Source organism: Synchiropus splendidus, chromosome 8 (assembly GCF_027744825.2).
Source record: "Synchiropus splendidus isolate RoL2022-P1 chromosome 8, RoL_Sspl_1.0, whole genome shotgun sequence".
Taxonomy (NCBI): Eukaryota; Metazoa; Chordata; class Actinopteri; order Syngnathiformes; family Callionymidae; genus Synchiropus; species Synchiropus splendidus.
In genome coordinates this window covers 25,038,139-25,059,817 of record NC_071341.1, presented here as the reverse complement: position 1 = coordinate 25,059,817, position 21,679 = coordinate 25,038,139, and the positions used below count along the sequence as shown (strand labels likewise).

The 21,679-nt window shown below is 51.3% G+C and overlaps 2 protein-coding genes across 4 annotated transcripts; one reads left to right on the top strand and one right to left on the bottom strand.

Annotated features, from left to right (window-relative positions):
* Positions 1 to 437: 437 nt before the first annotated feature.
* Positions 438 to 10,341, bottom strand: gucy2f (guanylate cyclase 2F, retinal). 2 transcript variants are annotated; one of them, XM_053872976.1, is made up of 18 exons: positions 8,979 to 10,341; positions 8,301 to 8,599; positions 7,245 to 7,684; positions 7,075 to 7,171; positions 6,890 to 7,015; positions 6,738 to 6,818; positions 6,490 to 6,666; positions 6,273 to 6,429; positions 6,051 to 6,200; positions 5,828 to 5,976; positions 5,404 to 5,567; positions 5,150 to 5,342; positions 4,914 to 5,088; positions 2,424 to 2,522; positions 2,265 to 2,359; positions 2,116 to 2,201; positions 1,899 to 1,990; positions 438 to 1,630 (listed from the first exon to the last, which is right to left on the bottom strand). In XM_053872976.1, the coding sequence occupies exons 1-17, from the start codon at positions 9,718 to 9,720 to the stop codon at positions 1,918 to 1,920; spliced, it is 3,303 nt and encodes a 1,100-aa protein (XP_053728951.1). In that variant the 5' UTR covers positions 9,721 to 10,341; the 3' UTR covers positions 438 to 1,630; positions 1,899 to 1,917. The 2 variants fall into 2 exon arrangements, with proteins under 2 accessions (XP_053728951.1, XP_053728950.1); XM_053872975.1 differs by lacking the exon at positions 1,899 to 1,990.
* A 1,513-nt stretch (positions 10,342 to 11,854) lies between these two features.
* Positions 11,855 to 18,664, top strand: tsku (tsukushi small leucine rich proteoglycan homolog (Xenopus laevis)). Of its 2 annotated transcripts, none has more exons than XM_053873486.1 (3): positions 11,855 to 12,023; positions 16,177 to 16,488; positions 17,041 to 18,664. In XM_053873486.1, exons 2-3 carry the CDS (start codon positions 16,183 to 16,185, stop codon positions 17,773 to 17,775), a joined length of 1,041 nt encoding a protein of 346 aa, XP_053729461.1. In that variant the 5' UTR covers positions 11,855 to 12,023; positions 16,177 to 16,182; the 3' UTR covers positions 17,776 to 18,664. The 2 variants fall into 2 exon arrangements, with proteins under 2 accessions (XP_053729461.1, XP_053729460.1); XM_053873485.1 differs by lacking the exon at positions 11,855 to 12,023 and adding an exon at positions 14,380 to 14,646.
* Positions 18,665 to 21,679: the final 3,015 nt, after the last annotated feature.

Sequence of the window (21,679 nt, the reverse complement as noted above, 5' to 3'; positions counted from 1 at the left end):
ACAATCTTTCCAGGCGACTGGATGTCAAACCCGACCAGTCCTCATCCGTCTAATCCGCCCTGGACAGCAATGTAAAGAATTTTTGCCCATGTTGAAGCCCAAGTGTTCAAATGGTCGTGTTTATGTTTTGCTAATCTCTTAAAAATCCAGAGGGGCGGGGGAAATGGAGTGCAGGGACCTCAGGGTGATCAGGTAACACTGACTGGACACTTTCTCTGGGATCACATTGTTCTGAAGTCACTTTTAAATCCTATGATGTAATTACAAACCGTTCTCAAATTTGAAACACGTTTTTCTAAGGATGCAGCATGAAGCAGGCATGATGTATTTGTTGTGCCAAAATGGAATTGTCAATTGTTAATATATTATAATTACTACTACTACGACTACTGCTACTACCAACACTAACAATAATAACAATAAGTCTGTCTGCAAGACAGTAGTTTTATTTTTCACAGGAGAAACACACCGGCTGAGATGTAACAAACGCGATTGTCGTTGTGAGTTTTCTCACATTCACAAGTCAAGCACGCCGTTGCCATGATGAGAGGCAGTTCCTTCAACATCCTGACACAACTCAAGAGACATTTCTATTCCAGTGTTGGTCACACACATTCATCACAATTCTCTCACAAAAATAAACAATCACAGCGACACTTCCAGGGCAGAAATTCCAGGTTGAAATACAAATAAAAAGACAGAATCGGAAAGATGAGGAAGGACAATGGTGGGACTCATGTAGCGGTGATGCATTGAACCCTTCAGAAAGCTAGTGAAGGTCAACAAATGGTGCTCCAACACTAGATGGAGCCCTTCACGGAGCAGTGAAGCGCCAGTCGATCTCATGTGACTTCATGTTACTTCACAACATGAGTTCAACCAATATAAGTTATATAATATATTAAAATGGATTACTTCATTGAATTCATTTGGGGAGTAGGCGACTCCTTTTGTAGTCGAATGGAGCTTTTCTTTATTTCAGATTCAGTACTATCCCGGTGCAAGCTATCTGTAATTAATTTCAATCAATTTCAGTTCTAACAGAAAGTATCAGGCTTATTCGTGTCATTGGAATGAATCAGTAGGTGAGCTCCGTCCATATATTTGAGCGTGAAACAGTTTCCAACAGACAAAGAGAGCAGCAAAAAGGAACGGAAAAGAAAAGGACTTCTCTCCATTTCAAAACAGCCATTATTCACTCGTGGAACTGCCCCATTCATCGTCATCATTCCTGTGGAATTGGTGACCACGCAGTGGCCAGTGAGGACCAGCGGGCCCTTGGTCCCGTCAGCACACAGCGTGTGCAGACGGCTCTCATTTCATTAGCACCATCGTGTTCTGCTGCGTGGGCTGCTGGCAGATTAGTCAGCGCGTGGACAATCCTATTAAACACCTCTCCTGTCTTAAGCCACGACAGAGGACTGTCCTTTGTCTGTCCCATCACCTTCTGCCTGTGTCCTCCTCCTCCTCCTCCTTCTGATGATGATGATGATGCTTCTGGGTCTCAGTCTCACTCTCAGGCATCACTTCATGTCTTCCGCTGGGTCACATTCTCTGCTTGGCCACTGGCCTGTTGGCCTTGCGGAAAAGCGCCTTGATCTCATCCGTCACCATGTCCTGCCAGTTGTCCCTGAGAGGAAGCAGGACGCAAGTCAGCGCCAAAAGGACACGAGAAATCCCACCAGAGTGGCGGATGAAAAGAAGGAAGGACGTGAGCACAGAGAGAGAAAAGTGAATTAACTCAAGACAGGGGGCTTTCTGAAATCTGATTAAGATGTTGAAGTTGATAAGAGCAGGAGATTAGGTGGACGAGAGGATCACGATACGCCATCAAGACTTAGGAATCAGTGCGCTGAGAGACAGCAGGGTCACGACAACAGCCGCAGGCCTCTACCTGCCTTGTCTGGGCCCAGAAGGTCAAGCCTTTTTCTGGGCTTTCTTTCTCTTGTAGGCCGCTATGTCGGCGGGGTTCAGCCCGTGATTGTCTTCCCTGAAGTCACATGGGCACAGACGCCGAGTGAGAGACGTGATTATTGACGGAGCGCCGACCACGCCGAGAGGAAGGCTTCACTCTCTGCAGACAGTCTTCACACAGTCACACATCTTGGGTCTTACCCTGCTTTAATCTCTGGTGGCTTTGGCAAAGGCTTTGTAAAATCAGATTTCCCCACCAGCCAGAAGGTCTCCTCGATGCCTTTCCCCTAGAAAAAACAACTCTCATATCAGATTCCTGCAACGATCACCCGACAGATCCAGTGGATTACCTTGAGCTCCGTTTTGCCCCGAACATCTATTTTATAGCCTTCATTTAGGGAGCGAAGAATTTTCACGGTGCTCATGTTCACGTGGATTCTATAAGCTAAGCAGAGATGGGGCGTTACTGTCGGATCCGCCATCTCCAGATGAAATGGCGGAGTACTCACGCAGACCAGTGGATTCCATGCGTGAGGCAGTGTTGACCGTGTCTCCGAACAGGCAGTAGCGAGGCATCGTGAGACCCACCACTCCAGCTACACAGGGCCCTGTGAGTGAGGACCAGGAAAAAGGACGCGGAAACATTGCACACATGCGCTCGTGGTCACATGACTTTCATCCTGTTGTTTCCGTCAGCCATTTGGATTACGTCAGGCTTGGTGACTCCGGCCTTCATTTTGCTCGGCAAACCTCAGCATTATCACTTTGGCTATGTTGTATCTGGTCAAAGATGACGGACGTCAGCGATAGTCGCTATTATTATTAAGCTGTGTCTCATTTCCTCCCCCTAACACTAACACTTGGTTGTGAGCGCTCCCCTCCACTATGAAGCTCCCTCCACTATGAAGCTCCCTCCACTTTGAAGCTCCCTCCACTGTGAAGCTCCCTCCACTGTGAAGCTCCCTCCACTGTGAAGCTCCCTCCACTGTGAAGCTCCCTCCACTGTGAAGCTCCCTCCACTATGAAGCTCCCTCCGCTGTGAAGCTCCCTCCGCTATGAAGCTCCCTCCACTATGAAGCTCCCTCCGCTGTGAAGCTCCCTCCGCTGTGAAGCTCCCTCCACTGTGAAGCTCCCTCCACTGTGAAGCTCCCTCCACTATGAAGCTCCCTCCACTGTGAAGCTCCCTCCACTATGAAGCTCCCTCCGCTGTGAAGCTCCCTCCGCTATGAAGCTCCCTCCACTATGAAGCTCCCTCCGCTGTGAAGCTCCCTCCGCTGTGAAGCTCCCTCCACTGTAAAGCTCCCTCCGCTCTGAAGCTCCCTCCACTGTGAAGCTCCCTCCACTGTGAAGCTCCCTCCACTTTGAAGCTCCCTCCACTGTGAAGCTCCCTCCACTGTGAAGCTCCCTCCACTATGAAGCTCCCTCCACTGTGAAGCTCCCTCCACTATGAAGCTCCCTCCGCTGTGAAGCTCCCTCCGCTGTGAAGCTCCCTCCACTGTGAAGCTCCCTCCGCTCTGAAGCTCCCTCCGCTGTGAAGGTCCCTCCACTATGAAGCTCCCTCCACTGTGAAGCTCCCTCCACTGTGAAGCTCCCTCCACTGTGAAGGTCCCTCCACTATGAAGCTCCACTGTGAAGCTCCCTCCACTGTGAAGGTCCCTCCACTATGAAGCTCCCTCCACTGTGAAGCTCCCTCCACTGTGAAGCTCCCTCCACTGTGAAGGTCCCTCCACTATGAAGCTCCACTGTGAAGCTCCCTCCACTGTGAAGGTCCCTCCACTATGAAGCTCCACTGTGAAGCTCCCTCCACTGTGAAGCTCCCTCCACTATGAAGCTCCCTCCACTGTGAAGCTCCCTCCACTGTGAAGCTCCCTCCACTGTGAAGCTCCACTGTGAAGCTCCCTCCACTATGAAGCTCCCTCCACTGTGAAGCTCCCTCCACTATGAAGCTCCCTCCACTGTGAAGCTCCACTGTGAAGCTCCCTCCACTATGAAGCTCCCTCCACTGTGAAGCTCCCTCCACTGTGAAGCTCCACTATGAAGCTCCCTCCACTGTGAAGGTCCCTCCACTATGAAGCTCCACTGTGAAGCTCCCTCCACTGTGAAGGTCCCTCCACTATGAAGCTCCCTCCACTGTGAAGCTCCCTCCACTGTGAAGCTCCCTCCACTGTGAAGGTCCCTCCACTATGAAGCTCCACTGTGAAGCTCCCTCCACTGTGAAGGTCCCTCCACTATGAAGCTCCACTGTGAAGCTCCCTCCACTGTGAAGCTCCCTCCACTATGAAGCTCCCTCCACTGTGAAGCTCCCTCCACTGTGAAGCTCCCTCCACTGTGAAGCTCCACTGTGAAGCTCCCTCCACTATGAAGCTCCCTCCACTGTGAAGCTCCCTCCACTATGAAGCTCCCTCCACTGTGAAGCTCCACTGTGAAGCTCCCTCCACTATGAAGCTCCCTCCACTGTGAAGCTCCCTCCACTGTGAAGCTCCACTATGAAGCTCCCTCCACTGTGAAGCTCCCTCCACTATGAAGCTCCCTCCACTGTGAAGCTCCCTCCACTATGAAGCTCCCTCCACTGTGAAGCTCCACTGTGAAGCTCCCTCCACTATGAAGCTCCCTCCACTATGAAGCTCCCTCCACTGTGAACCACTTGGTTTCAAGTCAGCTCCGGAGCTCCCTGGGTTTGAAGGCATCATTTCAAGTGGTGAACGGCCAGTGAGGAGGAGTGGGACACGCCACACTGACCCAGTGTTAGGCTGAGAGAGGGGACACAGTCTAGGATTCAGGATGTCACGCTGTTTATCATTCAAAGGGAAATCTAGCTACAATATTTCTAGACCTCTGACAAATGTGACAGGAGAAAAGCGATTCCAAAAGAGACAATATTATATTGCTAGATTCTTTGGATTTTCATTGTGTTTCTACTGCGTCTCCTGAGCTGACTCACACCTCCTTGGTCCTGGGTCTGGAAATACCCAGCACTCTGTGGACTGTGTGCGGCTCACCTGAGTGGATTCCTATCCGTATCCTCACAGGAACATCTGGCATGTGTCGCATGTGAAACGTTCCCACAGAGCTGAGGATGTTCAGAGACATGTTGGCGATTTCAGCGGCGTGTTTGTTGCCGTTTCTCTTTGGCAGGCCTGACGCAACCATGTAGGCATCTCCAATGGTTTCCACCTGGAGGACATTCAAGTGTCAGCAGGGCCCTTTCACATGGAACGTCGCTGCCACCTCTGACCTTGTACACATCATGGTTGCTAAGCACGGCGTCGAATAAAGTGTAGAGGTCATTGAGAAGGTCAACCACCTCTATGGGGTCACTGAGTGAGGAGATGGTCGTGAATCCTACAATGTCACTGAAGTAGATCGTGACCTGGTCGAAGTACTCCGGCTCCACTGTGGCGCCAGTTTTCAGAGCATCAGCCACAGAGCTGCAGGGAAAAGTGCACAGAGGAGTTGGACGCACAGGTTTCCTGACTCTGCTGCTCTTACGGTGGTAGCATCTCCGACAGCAGCTTCTCAGTCCTCTGCTTCTCCACCTCCAGCTCCTCTGTTCTCTCCCTGATGAGGTCTTCCAGGTTGGAGCTGTACTGTTCCAGCATCCTCAACATGGAGTCGATGATGTTGGTTTTCTTGCCCTTGTTGATGATCTTGAACTGTTGGCCACGACAAACACGGCAGAAGTAACACATACAACGGCTGAATATTCCTCAGTAGGAAGCTAGGTCAAAGGTCCCGCCCCCTTGTGAGGGCGATAGACTGATGGCTACAAACACTCAATAATCACTAGGAAAAGATGTTGGTGGTGAATTTACGGGGTTATTATGAAGGAAAATGCCCAGCCGCTGGCAAATGATGTGACTGGGTTGCATAGTGGACCAACGTTGCATTTTTGATGTTGCAGGAGGCGACGAACCCTGTCAAAGATCTCATCGAAGGAAGGCCTGCGGTCGGGCATCTCGCTCCAGCACTGCTTCATCAGTTGGATGCATTCTAGTGGGGCCTGATCAGGGGCCACAGTGGGCCGGCACATGGGCGGAGGCTTCTTCACCTTCCTGATAATCTCTGCAACGGCAGAGAGAGACAGGTCCAGCAGGACTCTTCTCTGTTCCAGACTTACAGGCGTCAGACATACGCACCCTCGGGTGGGAGACCCAGCATGCAGTATGGGGGCCCTCTCACCACCACCTCCTGGAGGATGATGGCGAAGCTGTACACGTCCCCCTTGTAGGTGCCCTTGCGGGCGCAGGTGAGCTCCCTCAGGAACTCTGGCGCTGTCCAGAACAGCTCTGCGCGGAGTTACAGCAGAGAGGATTTTGAGATGGAGTACGGTGGCGGCTGAAGAGGAAGCCAGATGTTACCTTCTGGTGGAGCCAGTTCCGCTGGAGCTTTTTGAGACTCCAACAGCTCATTAAAGCCGTAGTCTGTTATCTTGAGCACAAACCGCCCATCAACCACACAGTTTCGGGATTTCAGTCGACCGTGCGCAAAGTCTCTGTGGTGAAGATATTTCATTCCCTGGCAAGGAAACCGGAGCAGTGTTAGAACAGCAACAGGATGAGCTCAGAAGACCAGTACCTTGATGAGGTCCAGCAGAAGCGAAGACTTGAACATCCAGTCCAGTTTGACGTCCTCATTCCTGAGAAGGTCCTGCAGACTGCCCCGCGAGCAATGCTCCGTCACCACAGCGAACATGCCGCCGTCAGAAAAGAAGCCGATGAAGGGGTTCACGTTTTCGTTTCTCAGGTCCTTCATCTGACATGAACAGGAGGAACCTTGAAGGAACCTATGTGTGAGGCCTGCACACAGACTGAGGGTGCACAAACCTTGGTGAGATACTTTGTGGTGCTCTGCTTCAGCTCCTTGAACTGGCCGACCTCAAACTTCTTCAGCCAAACCCAATCCCCCTGGAGGCAGAGGAGCGTGTGATGGATCTGAGGTGGAGCCTGGGCCCGGCCCAAGCGGCTGCCGCCCTCACCTCATAGACGGCAACGTTGGTGGTCTCGTGGGAGGTGCTGATGGTGCTGTTCCCTGAGCGCGACCGCTCTCCAGACTTCTCCTCCATGGTGCTCTTAGACTCACTCAGATCCTCTAATGTGATTTTCTGCAATAAGGTTGCATGAAGATGGAGCCAGACGCTGGACACCAAGACACCCAACTCACCTTCTTGCTCAGCTGTGGGTTGATAAAGGTCAAATCCTCTATGGTGAGTAGAATCCGATTGGGACCTTTGATCAGCTGGATTTGCTGGAGTCTCCTCCTGCCAGGAAGCGTGAGAAAAGATGACCTCGATCCTTCTTGGAGACACCAGAGGTCTTTCCCTTGAAGTGTACCTGACGCAAAGACCCACAGCGATGCCGCCTACACCCACGGCCAAGATGACCGAGATCACCGCTATAATGAAGGTGACCTCCACGCCTCCTGTGCAGATGGCGCCGGTGTCGAACCAGCAGCTGGAGTCGGCTGCCGGAGGAGAGCCATTTGGATAATGTATGTCCCTCCCGGTGTCACGGACCAGACCAGAGGAGAGATCCACGCTGTGGGTCGGGTATAGCTCGCTCCCCAGATGGTCCGTGTCCAGGACGATATAATCTGTCGTAACCTCTCCTCCAGCATTCACCAGAACCTTCTGATTGAAGCCTTGGAAAGATATGTCTTTGGTGAAGTAGGCCAAGTTGGAGCCTGAGAGCATCATCCCTGCCCTTCTGACGTTGTGGATGGCCCGAGCCAGAAGATAGATGCTGTTGTAGATGGTCCCAAACAGAGGGTTCACCTGCAGCGTGGATGAGACAAACAAGGCCAGATGTGAACACAGACGTGTCCAGTTGGTCTTATGCTCAAAGGTTCCAAAAGAGCTCCTTTGATTTTTTTTATTTAATCCTGTTATAGAATTGTTGTCTATCTGTTTTCATCAGAAGCCATTGTGGCAAATTAACTGAAAAAACATGCTGTAAATAAAAATAAATACAATATGGATTTAGAAAGAAAGAAATATTTTGGAAATGGATCTTTGATCATTTAGGTAAATACACTTATATGATAACTGAGGATCGTTGAACATTGTGGAAATACATTCATAAAAACATTCATAACTTTAATTAATTCTATAATAAAATAAAATAGGATGCGATTATTTCCAATTTCAAATAACGAGTTTTATCAGTACAATGAGTGAAATGAATGCAGAGTGAAAACGTTTGAGTCAAAGACTTAAACATGGGAGAAGCGATTAAAACTATAGTTATGAAACAAAAGACGTGCAGTTGTAGATGTTTCATTTTCTGTTAAGACTGAGAAACAAAGGGATAAAACAGCTTGAAGCCTCAATAGTATTGTTGTGTCTGCCAAAGAGCAAGAGTGGGCCTGTCTCTGAGGACGCTCTTCCTCACCTGCGCAGCCGAGAGGGCGACCTTCACCTCCTCCGTCTTCTTGACTAAGGAGTACTCCTCAGAGAAGGTCAAGTTTCCAGAGCCAATAGTGACGGTGAGCACAGCGTCATACGCTTCTCTCAGCCTGCTGTTGTTCTGCAGCAAGAAGTGAGGACGAGTGTAGGGGACGCTGTAGTGCAGAGTGTCATAGGGCATGAACACATACTTCCCAGAGGTCAGACCCATTTCCTGGGCCTTGAGGAGAAACAAGGCCTGCTGCTCTCCTCCCACCAGGACCGAGTGCATGCACATGATGATCACTGGAACAGAGAACGTGTGGCAGGCTCAGGTGACGTATTGCTGTCATTCGTTGGGTGCAGTGCAGAGTGTGTTTGAGAGTATTGTAGTGGAGTAAGAGGGTCTGCTGGGGCCTGGCCAACATGGCCTCCTGTCAGCCCAACGGCTCCGTCTTTGCTGCACGACTGATGCCCTGATTTTTAAAATCTGTTCCTGAGGCATCATGAATGGGTCAGGCCCACTAGAAGCTCCCACAGATGGATTTTAGCTTAGCACTTTGAGCGGTGGAGGAGGAGACACAATTGGGCCCAGAGCCAGAGGTTTGAGACCAATGTGCTCCTCTCAGGTTGCTTCTAGGAACCCTACCATGACTCATGGAAAAGAAGGCTGTTTTGGACTCACCTCTGACCTCTCCCGCCGCCTCGATGGCCATCAGCGTGTTCTCCACCTCCACTTCATTGATCCCAATTGGTCTGACCAGGGCCACGGGCAGACCCCGTTTCCTGAGAGCGGCCCCCACTCTCATGGCCGTGTCCATCCAGAGGTCCTCATTTGAAGAAACCACCGCCACATTGGCCCAGCTGAAGCGTCTCAGCACGACGAACAGCACCTCAGAGGGGAAGGGGATGGTCCTGGAGAAGGTGGGGTATCCTGTGATCCGGTCCAGCTCGAAGTTGACGCAACCGTAGGAGAAAATGGCCTTTTCCCAATTCTTGGCCAGTAGTGACGCGGCGGTGCAGTATCCAGGGTTGGTGGGGCCCAAAAAGACGTCGGCCACGTCCTCGTAGTGAATGAAGGAGGTGAGAGCTTTCGACGTCTCACAAGGCTCCTGCAGGATTACAAAGTCCATTTGCAGACCCAGGTCCAGGCTGAGGTCCCGGTTGATCCGGCTCACGGCGAGCCTCGCTGCTGCGACAGGTAAAGCCCTGTGGTAGACCGGGTCGCAGTTCCAGGGGCCCAGAACGCCCACTTTAAATATCAAACAGCGCACGCAGCAAGGAAATGAGAGGAGGCCCAGCAAGAGCCACAGAAGATAGTGGTTCACAGGCACAGGGGTCGGAGCCGCTCTGCTCCGGATGACGGGCACACACAGGGGGCTGGACTCCCACAGCGCCCCTTTAAAGTTGACAGGAATATGTTGCATCTTCCCTCCGGTTTGTCCAGTGACGACAGCTTTGTTGTCTCTGCTTGCTTTCACTAACTCAAGGTTGAGATTGAGACGACAGTCAGTAACTTACTTGCCATCAGATCAAGCCCTGCTCGCCTTGTGCCTCGGCCCCTGAAGAAAAGCCGCGGAGCTAGTCATCCCGCTGCTGCTGATGGTGAAAGCAGAGTGGTTCCAGGTGTCGGTCGCTGTGGAAGCAGAGAAGGAGCATCGTGTTGGGGCTGGCACTGACAGCCGTGTGCGGAGACGACTTCAGCACCCTGGAGAGCAACTGCCGCCCCTCTGCTGGCTCCTCGCACTCTGTCGACGCCACCTGACCGCGGCACCGGGACGCACTGGCTCCGAGAGACACATGGGAAGAAAGAGTGACCCTCGCGCCCACTTCAGCAGACCTGTCTTGGTTGTGTTGAGCTCCGGCCAGCGGCGGCCCAAACCTGGGAGTTACTCACTAATCCACTTGCAGAGCGGCAGAGTATAAGAGGATTGACAAGAGGCCGTGGCGGCTGCTGAAAGCTTGCCATTATACTCCGAAGCACAAGGCCTCACTATCTAGCGGCGCTGGCTGTCCATCAAGTGACGGCTCTGCCGCGGCACCTTGGCTACCTGGGCTCAACTTGTGTGGTGCTAATGTGATTGCCGTAAGTGCAGCAGCCCAGGCAGATTAAATAAAAGCCAACCCCAGCGGAGAGGGAGTCATTACAGATAACGAAGGTCTCTCCCTGCAGCTCCCACGAGGGAAGCTCCATTTTGCTTGCATCAATCTTTTCGGCTTTTCACAGAGGCAGGTGAAGAGGCGAGAGCAGTCGGTTGCTACAACACCAGCACAGCACAAGCCCTGGCATCAGCCTCCGCCGGTGCTGCAGGTGCTCAGTGGAATAGCTGCAGAAAACACCCAATACTGTCTGGCACCTCAGGCTGTGCCCTGGGTTTATGGGAAACTGAGGCGTTTTTGAGGGTTGAAAAAGAAAAGAAAACAAAACAAAACAGAAGAAAACAGAAGAAAACAGAAGAAAACAGAAGAAAACAAAACAAAACAAAACAAAGCAAAGCAAAGCAAAACAAAGCAAAACAAAACAAAACAAAACAAAACAAAACAAAACAAAACAAAAAACAAAACAAAACAAAAGAAAAGAGAAGAAAACAAAACAAAACAAAGCAAAACAAAACAAAACAAAACAACACAACACAACACAACACAACACAAAACAAAACATTTTGATGATAATGAGTTTGAGGAGACACTTAAAATAGTACGAATAATAGTTTACTCCTAATTTACTCCTCAGTAAAAGTCATGCTTGCAGGTTATGAGACACTCTCTTATTAATTTAATGTCATATTATTATTTAATATTAATATTACGATCATTTGAATCACTAACAATAATCATGATAATAATAATGATGCTGATGATGATTCTATTGACCCATATAGAATGTAAGCTGATGAGCCTCTTAAACGTAACAGCTCAGCAGTGCAGAGGAAGAGAGCGGAGGAACGATGAGTCAGCAACAGCAGTGTTAGAATGATGATATTCAGGTGAATCGTGTCGCTTCAGGTGACCTACAGAATGATACTGAAGTGGATATGAAACTGTTACTATGTTGATGCTGTCGATGCCATGAATGCACCGTGACTCGATTGGTCCTGAACCCGGTCGAGTATTTGTGCTTTTAAATCGAAACTTTGCATTGTAATTCTTTTTAGCGCTAACCTCGCTATAATAAAGTAAAATGAAATCTGGTAAAATAACTTTGGCAAGCGCTTAGGCAGTCACTGGTTATGAAGCGCTTTGGCGCCATCTGCTGGAGAGCAGGGCTCAGCACAAAACGCTCTTTTCTTCCACGAGTCTCAGAAGACTCGTGTCCAGTTCCGGCCGTCAGTGACCACACGAGAGCTCAACAAGACTCTGTGCCCCGTGCTGCGGGCGTGGCTCTGCCCGGAAGATGTTGGGGCACTGATTTTCTATGTAACGCGACAACGATTGGAGTCCGAACTCTAAACGTTTTGTGAACGTGCCCGTTTCTGTGAGACGCCTTTTATTTTGGAAAGGTCCTCGGCGGAAGTGCTTTTATATTCGCGCTGAGTCGCCCTCGCCGCTGGTGAACTCGCTGGCACGGGAGTGTGTGTGTGGGATGGGGGGCTGGCGAGTGTGAGCTGTCTCCCGAGCGTGCGTGGTTCCGGGCCGGACCCAGTCGGGACCTCCAGCACCTCATGTAGCCCCGCGGGACTCTGGGAAATGGGCTCGGCGACCCGCAGAGCGTCCGGATAACGACGGAAAAGTGAGTGTGAAGTCACTAAAGTTGCGTCCGTGATGTCATCAGTGAGTGAGAACAGCGTGCGCGTGCGAGTTGGAGAGTGAAAGTTCGGGAGGTCCGAGCGCGGCGGACTGCAGGGCTGAGATCGAACGTCGTCCGGCGGAGTTGGAAGAAGACGCCCCTGCGGTCCCGACTCACCGGGCCCGCGTTTCACGAGCACAACTTCCAGTGAGGCCGAGAGCTGAAGTGATGTGGCTGTGATTGACAGATGTCGGGGGCGGGGCCGTGGCTTGTTTACTGTCGCTTGCTCGAGTGGGCCCCGTCCGTCTCACTCGCGGGATCCGTTTCCAGCTACTGACATTGTGCGGCCTAAATCTTCACTTTAAACTTTCGTGTCAGAGTTGCAGATTTACTTCCTAAACTCAGTCTACAGACGGTGTATTGGCTTTCATTTGCAGTAGTGTTTCTTTAGTTGTAGTTTTTTTGTACCTCAGCTGACATATAGCAGTATAGTTGAAGCTCCGCCACGTTTTGTCTTCTACGTTGCCCATTGCCACTAAACAACCCCAGAAAAGAGTGAATCTAATGAATGAATGCATTCTGATTATTCTGTTTGCGTCTCCCTGAGAAACTTCCAACCCTGTTGTTGGTCCTGCTGCCCGTCAGTCGCCTGTGAGGGGATCAATAAAGTCTTATCTTATCAGGACACGACCCTCTTTGAAACAGTGCATTTGGTCGGCAGTAAACATCTGGCGATAGCATCACAGCGAGGTTCCACCTCTGGCATCTTCGGCTGCCTCAGCGCTCAAGTGATTTGTGTTGATGTGTGAGTCTCTGCCGTAACACACGTCCTGATGTCAGGCTCCGGCAAAATCATGGACTGGATGGATGCTTCTGCGGTTTAGCTGCAGATTTGATCTCAGATCTGCACTGAACACAAGGTCACTGGGTTTGTAGGTCAACAACAGACTCATGTGTCCAGAGGATGGTAAACGTCTTTTAAGAGACGCTGTCGTCTGAATACAAGTGAGCGACCTCAGTGACCTTTAGGTGAAGTCAGCTGACCTCCCATCTGGAGCGGCTCCTCCTCCTCGACCTGGTCCTCCCGCGTCTGTTCACCCAGAATACAGCAGGTCCAAATGGAGGGTCTGGTCCTTGACCTCCTCCATGACAGCTTCGTCCCAGCAGCCCTGGTTTCCCCTGAAAGAAGCAGAGGAAAAAGTGGTGGCAGCAGCGGGTGAAACGGAACAGAATCTATCCCCACATGTGAAACTGTCTGTGGAGGTGACGCACATCAGGTCCTTTCTCTCTGCATCTGAGAGACGTCTTTTCCACGGTGGCCACACACAGTCGCCTGCATGTGACCAGCCCATCCACGAGCCTCGGTGCAGGGCTGAACTTCACATGTCTCTGCTGCTAAAGCGTGAGGGCCTGTCAGGCTGCTGCTAAACAGGCAGCACGCTGCTGGGCCTTGTGATGCGGAGTGGACACTTCTCACCACTGTCCCAAGATGAAAAGGCCTCTGCGAGTGAGAAGGTGTGACGGCGGGGGTTTCACCGGCTCATCATATAAGCAGCGTCTGATCTGAGAGCAGCAGGGCAGAGCCGACACCTGGAGCAGAGGTGGCCATTCGCCAGGGGAGACGGCTTTTATGATGCCTTTCACACCTTGGTCTGGTGAAGCCTCTTGGCTGCTGTTCTCTCTGGTCCCGTGGGTGCTGCAGAACGGGGCTGGGGTTGCTGGTGTTGGCTGCCCAGGTGCATTTGTTGGGCTGAAACTTTGGAAGGACTGCGTGTTGATGAACCGCTGTCCTCAGAAGGTGGTGCTCTTTGCTGACTGATGCTCCAGTGAAGCCAGAAGTTGCAGCGCCATCTAGTGGCCTGGCCAGAGGGCACCAGGGTGGATCTCTGAGCTCCGGCCGCCATGCAACTGCACTGATGTTTGCATGTGGAAGTTACTCATTTGTTGTCTCTGGTTTCTGGCTGGTGAGAGTGTCGGCACTGTAACCAGCAGTTCCCAGCAGCGGAGCGACTCCCAGCCTCACAGTTTGGTTCAGAGTCTCCTGATTCGCCGTGTGTCTGTCACCTCCGATCACCGCCGTCTGGCACCGACTCCTGCATTGATTAAAAGAGAGAATCTGTGTCGTGTGGGAGCAAAGGATCTGTGCACAGGGGTGACGGCCCGAGCCAAGTGGACTTCGAGCTGAGGTTTTACCTGCGACCCATAAACCTCTTCCACTTACACAACGCAGGACGAATTATGTAAACACTGGCTGACAAATGGGAACTCTGTGTTTCTGTTAAGTCAGTGCTGCCAGAGTGTTGACTCCGACTCCTCCCCTTGCATTCTCTCCAAGAGTAAACACTCGCAGCTGAATGTAAGCAACAGAGAAGTGGGGTGAGCGTGAAGCAAGTCTGGGAAGCTGCTGTTGGATTGGACCTTGTGATCGGCTGGAGGTTGTTTCAGGAACACCCATCCTGCTTTGTCATGGCAGGATGACACAGCCTGAGACCTCATTTCCACCTGTTATGCAACTCCTCCCCTCTGTTTTCATATGGGCTCTTACCACTTTAGTTGGGCTGGACTTGGTCATGTTCGCATAGTGGTGCAGGACAATGCAACGAGAGGCGACTGGCCACCACTGACTGTAAGTTTGATTCATGCTCAGCCCAAATGTGCTTAGTGATTTACTGTTGAGGCGCCTCTGAAGTCTGACCTGCTCATGTGCAGACATGTTGGATCTGGAGATTTAACCCCGTGTGGGTGTGCGGCTCCTTCAGGTCTCCGCAGCCATCTAACGCCTTTGACTGTGGCTTGTTGTTGACTCTCCTGATGTCATCTGTTTGTTCTTCTGAGCCTGATCCACTTGGGCCGCTGGGACTAAACTCCTTTTCACATTTATTTCACAGTTCATTTTCAGCCTGTGTTTTATGTGGTGGTTTTGATTTGAGGAGCAAGTGTTTGATTCTCTGCCCTGCAGTCTATTGCTGTCATGATGCTTGATCATTTCATACTTGTTATCACGGATCATAAAAAAACCCTCCTGCCACTCAGTGTTTACTGTCATTTCAAGCCACTCCAGATTTCACATCAATACCGAAAATTTCAAAAGTGTTCAACCTTTCTTGCTGCCATTACATTGAATTTTTCTCTTGCTGCTTATGTAAGCAGCGTCTCTGATAACGATAATGACAAGGTTATTATGATCAGTCTTATCTAGTGTTCACGCTGCTTTGAGCTGACCATCGGCTTGTTCCACACTCCAACTGGCTCATGGAGTTTCAGCAAACTTCATTCCAGAGTTGTGTTTCCAACCAATGTTGCAACTGTTAAATATTGACTTTTCCTGCTGAACTTTTGTCACTTCAACGCACTGAATGGCTTTTTAAAAAGATCAGGGCTGAGTGTTGCTGGACGGCATTATGTTGTCATGTAAAATACAGCAAGAAGTGATATGTTTCACCAAAGAAACAAGTCCATGTGTCTGTCTTGCTGGTTCAATAAGTGTTGAAATCCACACTGACTGGAGCAGTTCTATTGTGTGAAGGCTCATTATGTGCAGTGTGACTGTTGTGAGGGGCTGCCAGGAGGGAACGACTGACATATGACAATTACACATTTTTATTTTATTTTTATTTTATTTTATTTTATTTTATTTTATTTTATTTTATTTTATTTTATTTTTATCACTGCTGCATAAATGGAAGTAAATGACCCCATTTGGCAGCCATATATTCAGAACTCAATTCCTTCCAAAAGGATAAAGAATTACAGAGTGTATCACTTTATTAAAATGATTTGGCATCTCAGATATGAAGGGCAGTTTGGGACCAAACTTTTGCAGTGTCCAGTGATTCATACTAGAAAATGCAGCCTCAAAAATGATGCCGCTGGTGAGTTGTGTCTTAACTCAGCAGAAGCAAAGCATTGTGGGATCAGGAGGTGTGGCACCAGCAGGAGCTCAGATTTGGCCCATGTGGGGAGGGAAAAATCACATTCCAGAATTCTGTCGTACGAAGAGTGTGGATGAGAGATGATGCATGGTTATTGAAGGACGTGAAGTGGACGTTTGACTTTGCTCTTGAATACACGAGCAGAAGGTGGCTGGTTTGACTCTGGGTACGCGTCCTAGCGCTGTCCATGGCGCGTCCTAACTGAGACCTCCCTCTCTCTGCAGGCCGTGATGGCGCTCTTCCTGTGGCTCTGCGCGTCCGTCCTGGCAGCTGCCCACGGCACCGAAGTCAAGAACTGCCACCCTCTGTGCCACTGTGAGGTGGAGAGCTTCGGCCTGTTCCACAGCTTCAGTCTGACCAGAGTGGAGTGCCGTGGGCTGGGGCCCAGCACCTCCATGCCCATCCCCATCCCTCTGGACACGGCTCACCTGGACCTGTCGTCCAGCGGCGTGGGCCCGCTGACCGACGCCATGCTGAGCGGACCTGGCTACACCACGCTGGTCAGCCTGGACCTGAGCAGCAACGCGATCACCGGGGTGAGTCACAGCTGCTCGTGCATGACGCTCTTCTCTGTCTCATCTGTCACTACAGCGCTGGACTGGACAGTAGTTTGAGAAGGTGTGACACATCACCTGGTGTAGAGAGATGAGCAGCGTTCATCCTCTGGCAGGACCAGGAGCAACTCAGAACAAAGAGAATGAAACTGAATTGGCTATAAAAGCATGGAACTGTGGGGACTGACAACGGTATTGCCTCATAAAAGACTCTGAATATATGACAGAGGGTTTTATTGTGCGATAACGGAGTCGTGCCATGAGACATGTGCCAAAGCTACAAATCCTGGCTGTTTACAGTGAGCAGCTGCAGATGTTTACGGGTGGCGTTTTTTGGCTAGTTTTGATGAAGCTAGCCAGGTCAGCGTGTCCGAACACGGTCTGTTTCTCAACAATCAGTGGCCTTCTTCTTCTTCTTCTTCACTGTTTCTGAGAGCAAGCATAGCGCCGCCCTCAGGACTGGCATGTGTACTACACTCTTCCCAACATGTCCTGGAAATGTCATTTTTCATCTTTGAAACTTTTGATTTGAAGGTGAGCCCCAAGGCTCTGTCGAGGCTACGGTACCTGGAGTCTCTGGATCTAAGCCACAACCGCCTGGAGAGCCTGTCATCCAGCTGCTTCTCGGGGCTCCCGCTGTCCGACGTGGACCTCAGCCATAACAACTTTCAGCACTTTGACATGGAGGTGTTGGCGGCCAAAGTCAACGGCGAACCGGTCACCGTGGACCTGTCTCACAACCAGCTTGTGTCTGTCTCGCCGCCAGTGAAAGCGCTGCACATTCAAAGCTTAAACTTGACGGCCAACCGGCTGCGCAGCGTGCCGAGGCTGGCGGGGCTTCCCCTGCGGTACCTCAACCTGGACGCCAACCCCGTCGCACGCATCACGGAGGGGGCCTTCGCCTCGCTGGGGGACCTGCTGTACTTGTCCCTCAGCGGGCTCCCGGAGCTGCGCCACATCGAGGCGCACAGTTTCGTGGGACTCCACGGCTTGCAGGTCTTGGATCTGTCCAACAACCCCCGGCTCAGGGAGCTGGGCCCGGCCGTCTTCACGGGGCTGGACTCCCTGCAGGAGCTGAATCTCTCGGGCTCCGGGGTGACCACCTTACCCAGCAACATGCTGACTCACCTGCCCAGCGTACGGACCATCGCTCTGGGCCGTCACGCCCTCTGCTGGCGGACGCAGAAGCAAGGGCAGTTCCACCCGCAGCTGGGTCAGACTCAGCACGATGAGGTGCTGAGCTGTAACATGGAGGGCGTTGTCTCCTGAGCGAGACCCTCGGCTTCTTTGTTCTGGTCCTGATCATTCGAGGCAGAAGACTTTCAGAATCACGTCTCTCTGCCGTCATGCTTCACTAGCGCTGATCTCTGGTGTTGTGCTGGACCCCGAATAAGATGATCCTGACAAGTCTGACTCTCAGGAGTCCAAGTTTAACAACAGAACATTTGTTGTTATGTTAATCCAAATAAGGTTTGGATGGAACTGAAGGATACTGCTACCTGAGAGCAAAGGTGAGCTCATGAAAGGCCACACGACAGGAGACATCACATGGACCTGACGGGAGGAAGGTTCATGTGATGTCCTCTCTGTCCTCTCTGGAAGGTTTTTCATGAACGTGAGTCTGCCTCATCGCATCAGTGTGTCATGTGACCTCCCAGAGGCTGCCTGAATTCAAATGCCAAGATGCTCTTGGAGAAGCTCATGTTGAATGTAAAGACCAGCACCACTGTAACTCAGGAGCTTGGGCTTCCACCCAGGAGCTCTTGTTTTTGCCTGTGTGGGCTTGCTGTCCTCATTAAAGGGAAACCATTTTTCAATATTTGCTTTGAAGCTTTTATGGTTCAGTGGACGACATACTGTTGGTGGTGCAACTCTGTGTACCTTCCATGCTAGTGCCACCACTTGCTAGTGCCTTGAGCAAACACCCTTTTCATGTCATGGATGGAGTCTCACTGATCTGATTCTGCTGGACTCATTCATTCATTCATTCATTCATTCCTGTGGCATTCCAGCAGCCGTCACCCTCCAGACTGCAGCCACTGCAGCGGAGGTGCCGGCTGCAAGTGTGTGAATGTATTGTCACGTTCCTGTACGTGTGATTGAAAGTTGTATTAAAAAAAAAAAAAAGAGTTTTCACCCTGAAGCGGTTCTTTGGTGTTTGCTTTTTCCCATGACTCATGCGAGGGTGTGGAGCAGGGTCACCCACTGCCTTCAGCTGAACAGGTCCTGGTCGTCTGAGGAGACTCTTGACACGTGAACGGGCTCGACTGAAGTGGGCAGCAGGACAAGTAGGTCGGCGGTGTGGCGCCTTACCAGGAGACGGAGCTGGTCTCCTGCCAGTAATGAGGCTGAGGACGAGAGGACCAGGGGAGAAGGATTAGGAGGAGGAGGAGAGATTGGTCTCGGTCTTGACATGTCTTTGAAAAAACATTCACAGTCTCTGAGAAGAAGTGAAAGCAGGTCCACTCTGCAGGCTGTTCCCACTTCCGTCCATCAAATCTGCTCCTGTTAAGCTCCAAACAAGTTATGCTTGCTGGGAGGAGGCTTTTCAGTGTTGCATGTTCCATCCTTGTTTTATGGCTTTCACTGTCTGATCATGCGTCACGTTTACTCCTCACATGTCCACCTGTGTTTGTGAGAGTGGCCTTTCATTTGGGCGTAGCCTGAGAGCCTGCGCTGGATGACCCAATGACCAAAAGCATCTCCAGATGTGCTGCACATCTCCTGAGGGAAGGCTCTGTACGGAACCTCTTCTGTCCTCCCTCGGTGCTCCCCCTCTTCTCTGCCCTGTTGCCACAGACTCATTTGCTTTCTTCCTTCCTGCAGCCGCTCCCCTGGGCCCGAGACTTTTACCACCACGTCACTCTCTGCTGCTCTTGACTGGACTTGGTGTGTTGGCAGATTCATTCTTCCACTCTGCTCCCGGGTCTACCACTCGCACCTGGCTCATGTGCACACGCGCATCATGGAGGCACGTTTTGGTTTGTTCAGACGGACCACTCGCAGCTCAGCTCTCAACCTTTTCTCTCTTGAAAGCTCTGGATTTATGAGGTTAAAACTGCACAGGAGCGTGGCAAACATTCCTGAGAGCATGGCTACAGAAGTGACCTGAGAAACCTGACTCCTGACATGAAGTCATGTTCTGGTGAGTGGGAGACGTAGCATGTTTAATCTCCATCAGTTTCAACACAAGCCTGGGCCTGTCTGAGGAAGCGTCTGAGGAGAACTTCGTGGTGTTGGAATGAAGCTCTGATGTTTCCAAGCCTGCCAGTCTTGCAGCCGAGGATCCAAGCCGTGAGACCAACACTGCAGCGATGTCAGTGAAGGACAGTTACCAGGAGAACAGCAGCCCCATTCAGCTGTCTCTCTGCAGGGACTTGAAACTGGGTCAACACAGACGCTGACTGAAGAAAAAAACAAACCTGTTTTCAATCAGTGAGCAGATCAAAAGTTGCAGGTCAGTTGTGCGACACCCCCCCCCCTTCAGTGTGAACTTTCAACTGACCTTCCAAGGTCCAGGTTCTGCTTCCATCGTCACCACCTTGGATCATGTTGTTTGGCTTGTGGATGAGGAAAGCAGAGGGAGCTTCAAAGTCGGGGCTCTCACCCGTGAGTAATGAAGGCCGGCAGCAGCAGCGGGCGTCTGGATCAAGCGCCCCGTTGCAGCCTGAAGCAGAATCAAAGGCGAGTCATGAGCCCGCCCCCCTGCAGAGCTTCAGTCGCCGAGGCGCTATGCAGCACAAACCCGCAGAAAAACAATGCTTCACTTGAGGTATCTAGGTGTCTTTTCGAAGGGCCTCGCAGGCAGCGCCAGTGCTGACTCGGGCCCCGGAGCTCCGAGTGGCTGCTCCAACAATAGACCCGGAGGCTCCGTGTCAGCGCGCAGAGGTTTTGTTTTACAGACAAACAAAAGCTCATCTCACGCAGCTGCCTTTGCTCCGAGCTGCTGAACGCTCTCACCATGACTCAGCACTTCTGTCTGCCATGGCAGGAAGAGTTGGAGAAAAAAAGCCACACACTTGGAGAGCTGCTATTGTATTTCAGGTGGCGCTGACACGGAGAGAAGCTTGATGCTTTCCTCATTCAGACGGGATGTTGTGACTTTCTGTGCACTTTAGTGCACTCAAGGACTGGGCGCGTTCCAGTGGGTTGACAAATATGGAGTCAAGCGAGCGACGCAGTCTATAAACACGCGCAGGACAGAAAAGAGGAAGACACGCTTGCAGGCGATAAAATCAACTGCATTTCCTCTTGTCATTTCGGCTTGTGTGGCGTGAAAAGGGAAGTGGACCTGGCTCACTGCAGCAGCCTCAGCTGAGAGATGGTGTTGTGGGGGCGAGCTCACGCCGCTCCTCCGCCCTCATGATGGTCTTATCTCTTCCTGCATCTCCACAGCGTCACGTCCCGTGTGAGAAGGAGCATGTTGCTGCATGTTCATCACCTTTCCTCTGCAAATGTTTCTTCTGGTGCGCCACTCACTCAACACGCCTCGCGTCTGGCTCCTGAACACAAAGAAGTTGGTGGTCGCTCCAGTGGAATGAGAAAGATCACGCACTTCCTGTGAAGTACCTTTATAGTCAGTGACTAGTCGGACCAGTCTGCCAGTCATGAGGCCTGATGAATGTCGTCCCAATACTTGCTGCCCAGATGAAACAAAGCAGGATTTGTCAGCACATCCGAGTCATGTACCTGCACAATCTCGCTCACACCGATGGTCTATAACCACGAGGCTCAGAAGTGACTCTTTACTCCACGCTGTCGTGGAGCCCTAAGCTCAGCCTTGCTGAAGCTCCTCTCCTCCTCCTCCACACTGGCCTCTCTGCTTCCTTCTGGACCAGACTAGCAAAGGTGTTTTTTAGCTTCTTCACCAGCCAGTGAGCGTCCCAGATCTGTGGGTGAGACCGTGTTCCTCCAGCAGGCTGCCGTGTGGCTGGACTGTGTGGAGCCACTGGGGTGGTCTGAGGAGGGAGGAAGAGGGACATATCCTGCGTGACCTCACTGACATTCCTCACCATCTGGTTTCCATCAGGAGGGGCTGCCCTGTGCTGAAAGTTGCTCCACACGCCCTGCTGCTGGAGGTGACGGGAGGATCACCGTGGGGTGTGGTGACAACATGGCGCCGAAGCAGCTGATGTTCTGTTTCCCCACATATGATCTCAGAGATAGTTCGACT

What these genes read in the sequence shown, in the direction of transcription:
- tsku (XM_053873485.1), top strand. Translation starts at nt 14,554, where the DNA reads ATGGGCTCTTACCACTTTAGTTGGGCTGGACTTGGTCATGTTCGCATA. An exon ending in GCGACTGGCCACCACTGACT is followed by an intron (nt 14,647 to 16,176) that starts GTAAGTTTGATT and finishes CTCTCTCTGCAG; the next exon opens with GCCGTGATGGCGCTCTTCCT. An exon ending in GCAGCAACGCGATCACCGGG is followed by an intron (nt 16,489 to 17,040) that starts GTGAGTCACAGC and finishes TTTGATTTGAAG; the next exon opens with GTGAGCCCCAAGGCTCTGTC.
- gucy2f (XM_053872975.1), bottom strand. Translation starts at nt 9,720, where the DNA reads ATGCAACATATTCCTGTCAACTTTAAAGGGGCGCTGTGGGAGTCCAGC. An exon ending in CCAACGTTGCCGTCTATGAG is followed by an intron (nt 6,819 to 6,889) that starts GTGAGGGCGGCA and finishes CTCTGCCTCCAG; the next exon opens with GGGGATTGGGTTTGGCTGAA. An exon ending in GCAACCATGATGTGTACAAG is followed by an intron (nt 5,089 to 5,149) that starts GTCAGAGGTGGC and finishes AATGTCCTCCAG; the next exon opens with GTGGAAACCATTGGAGATGC.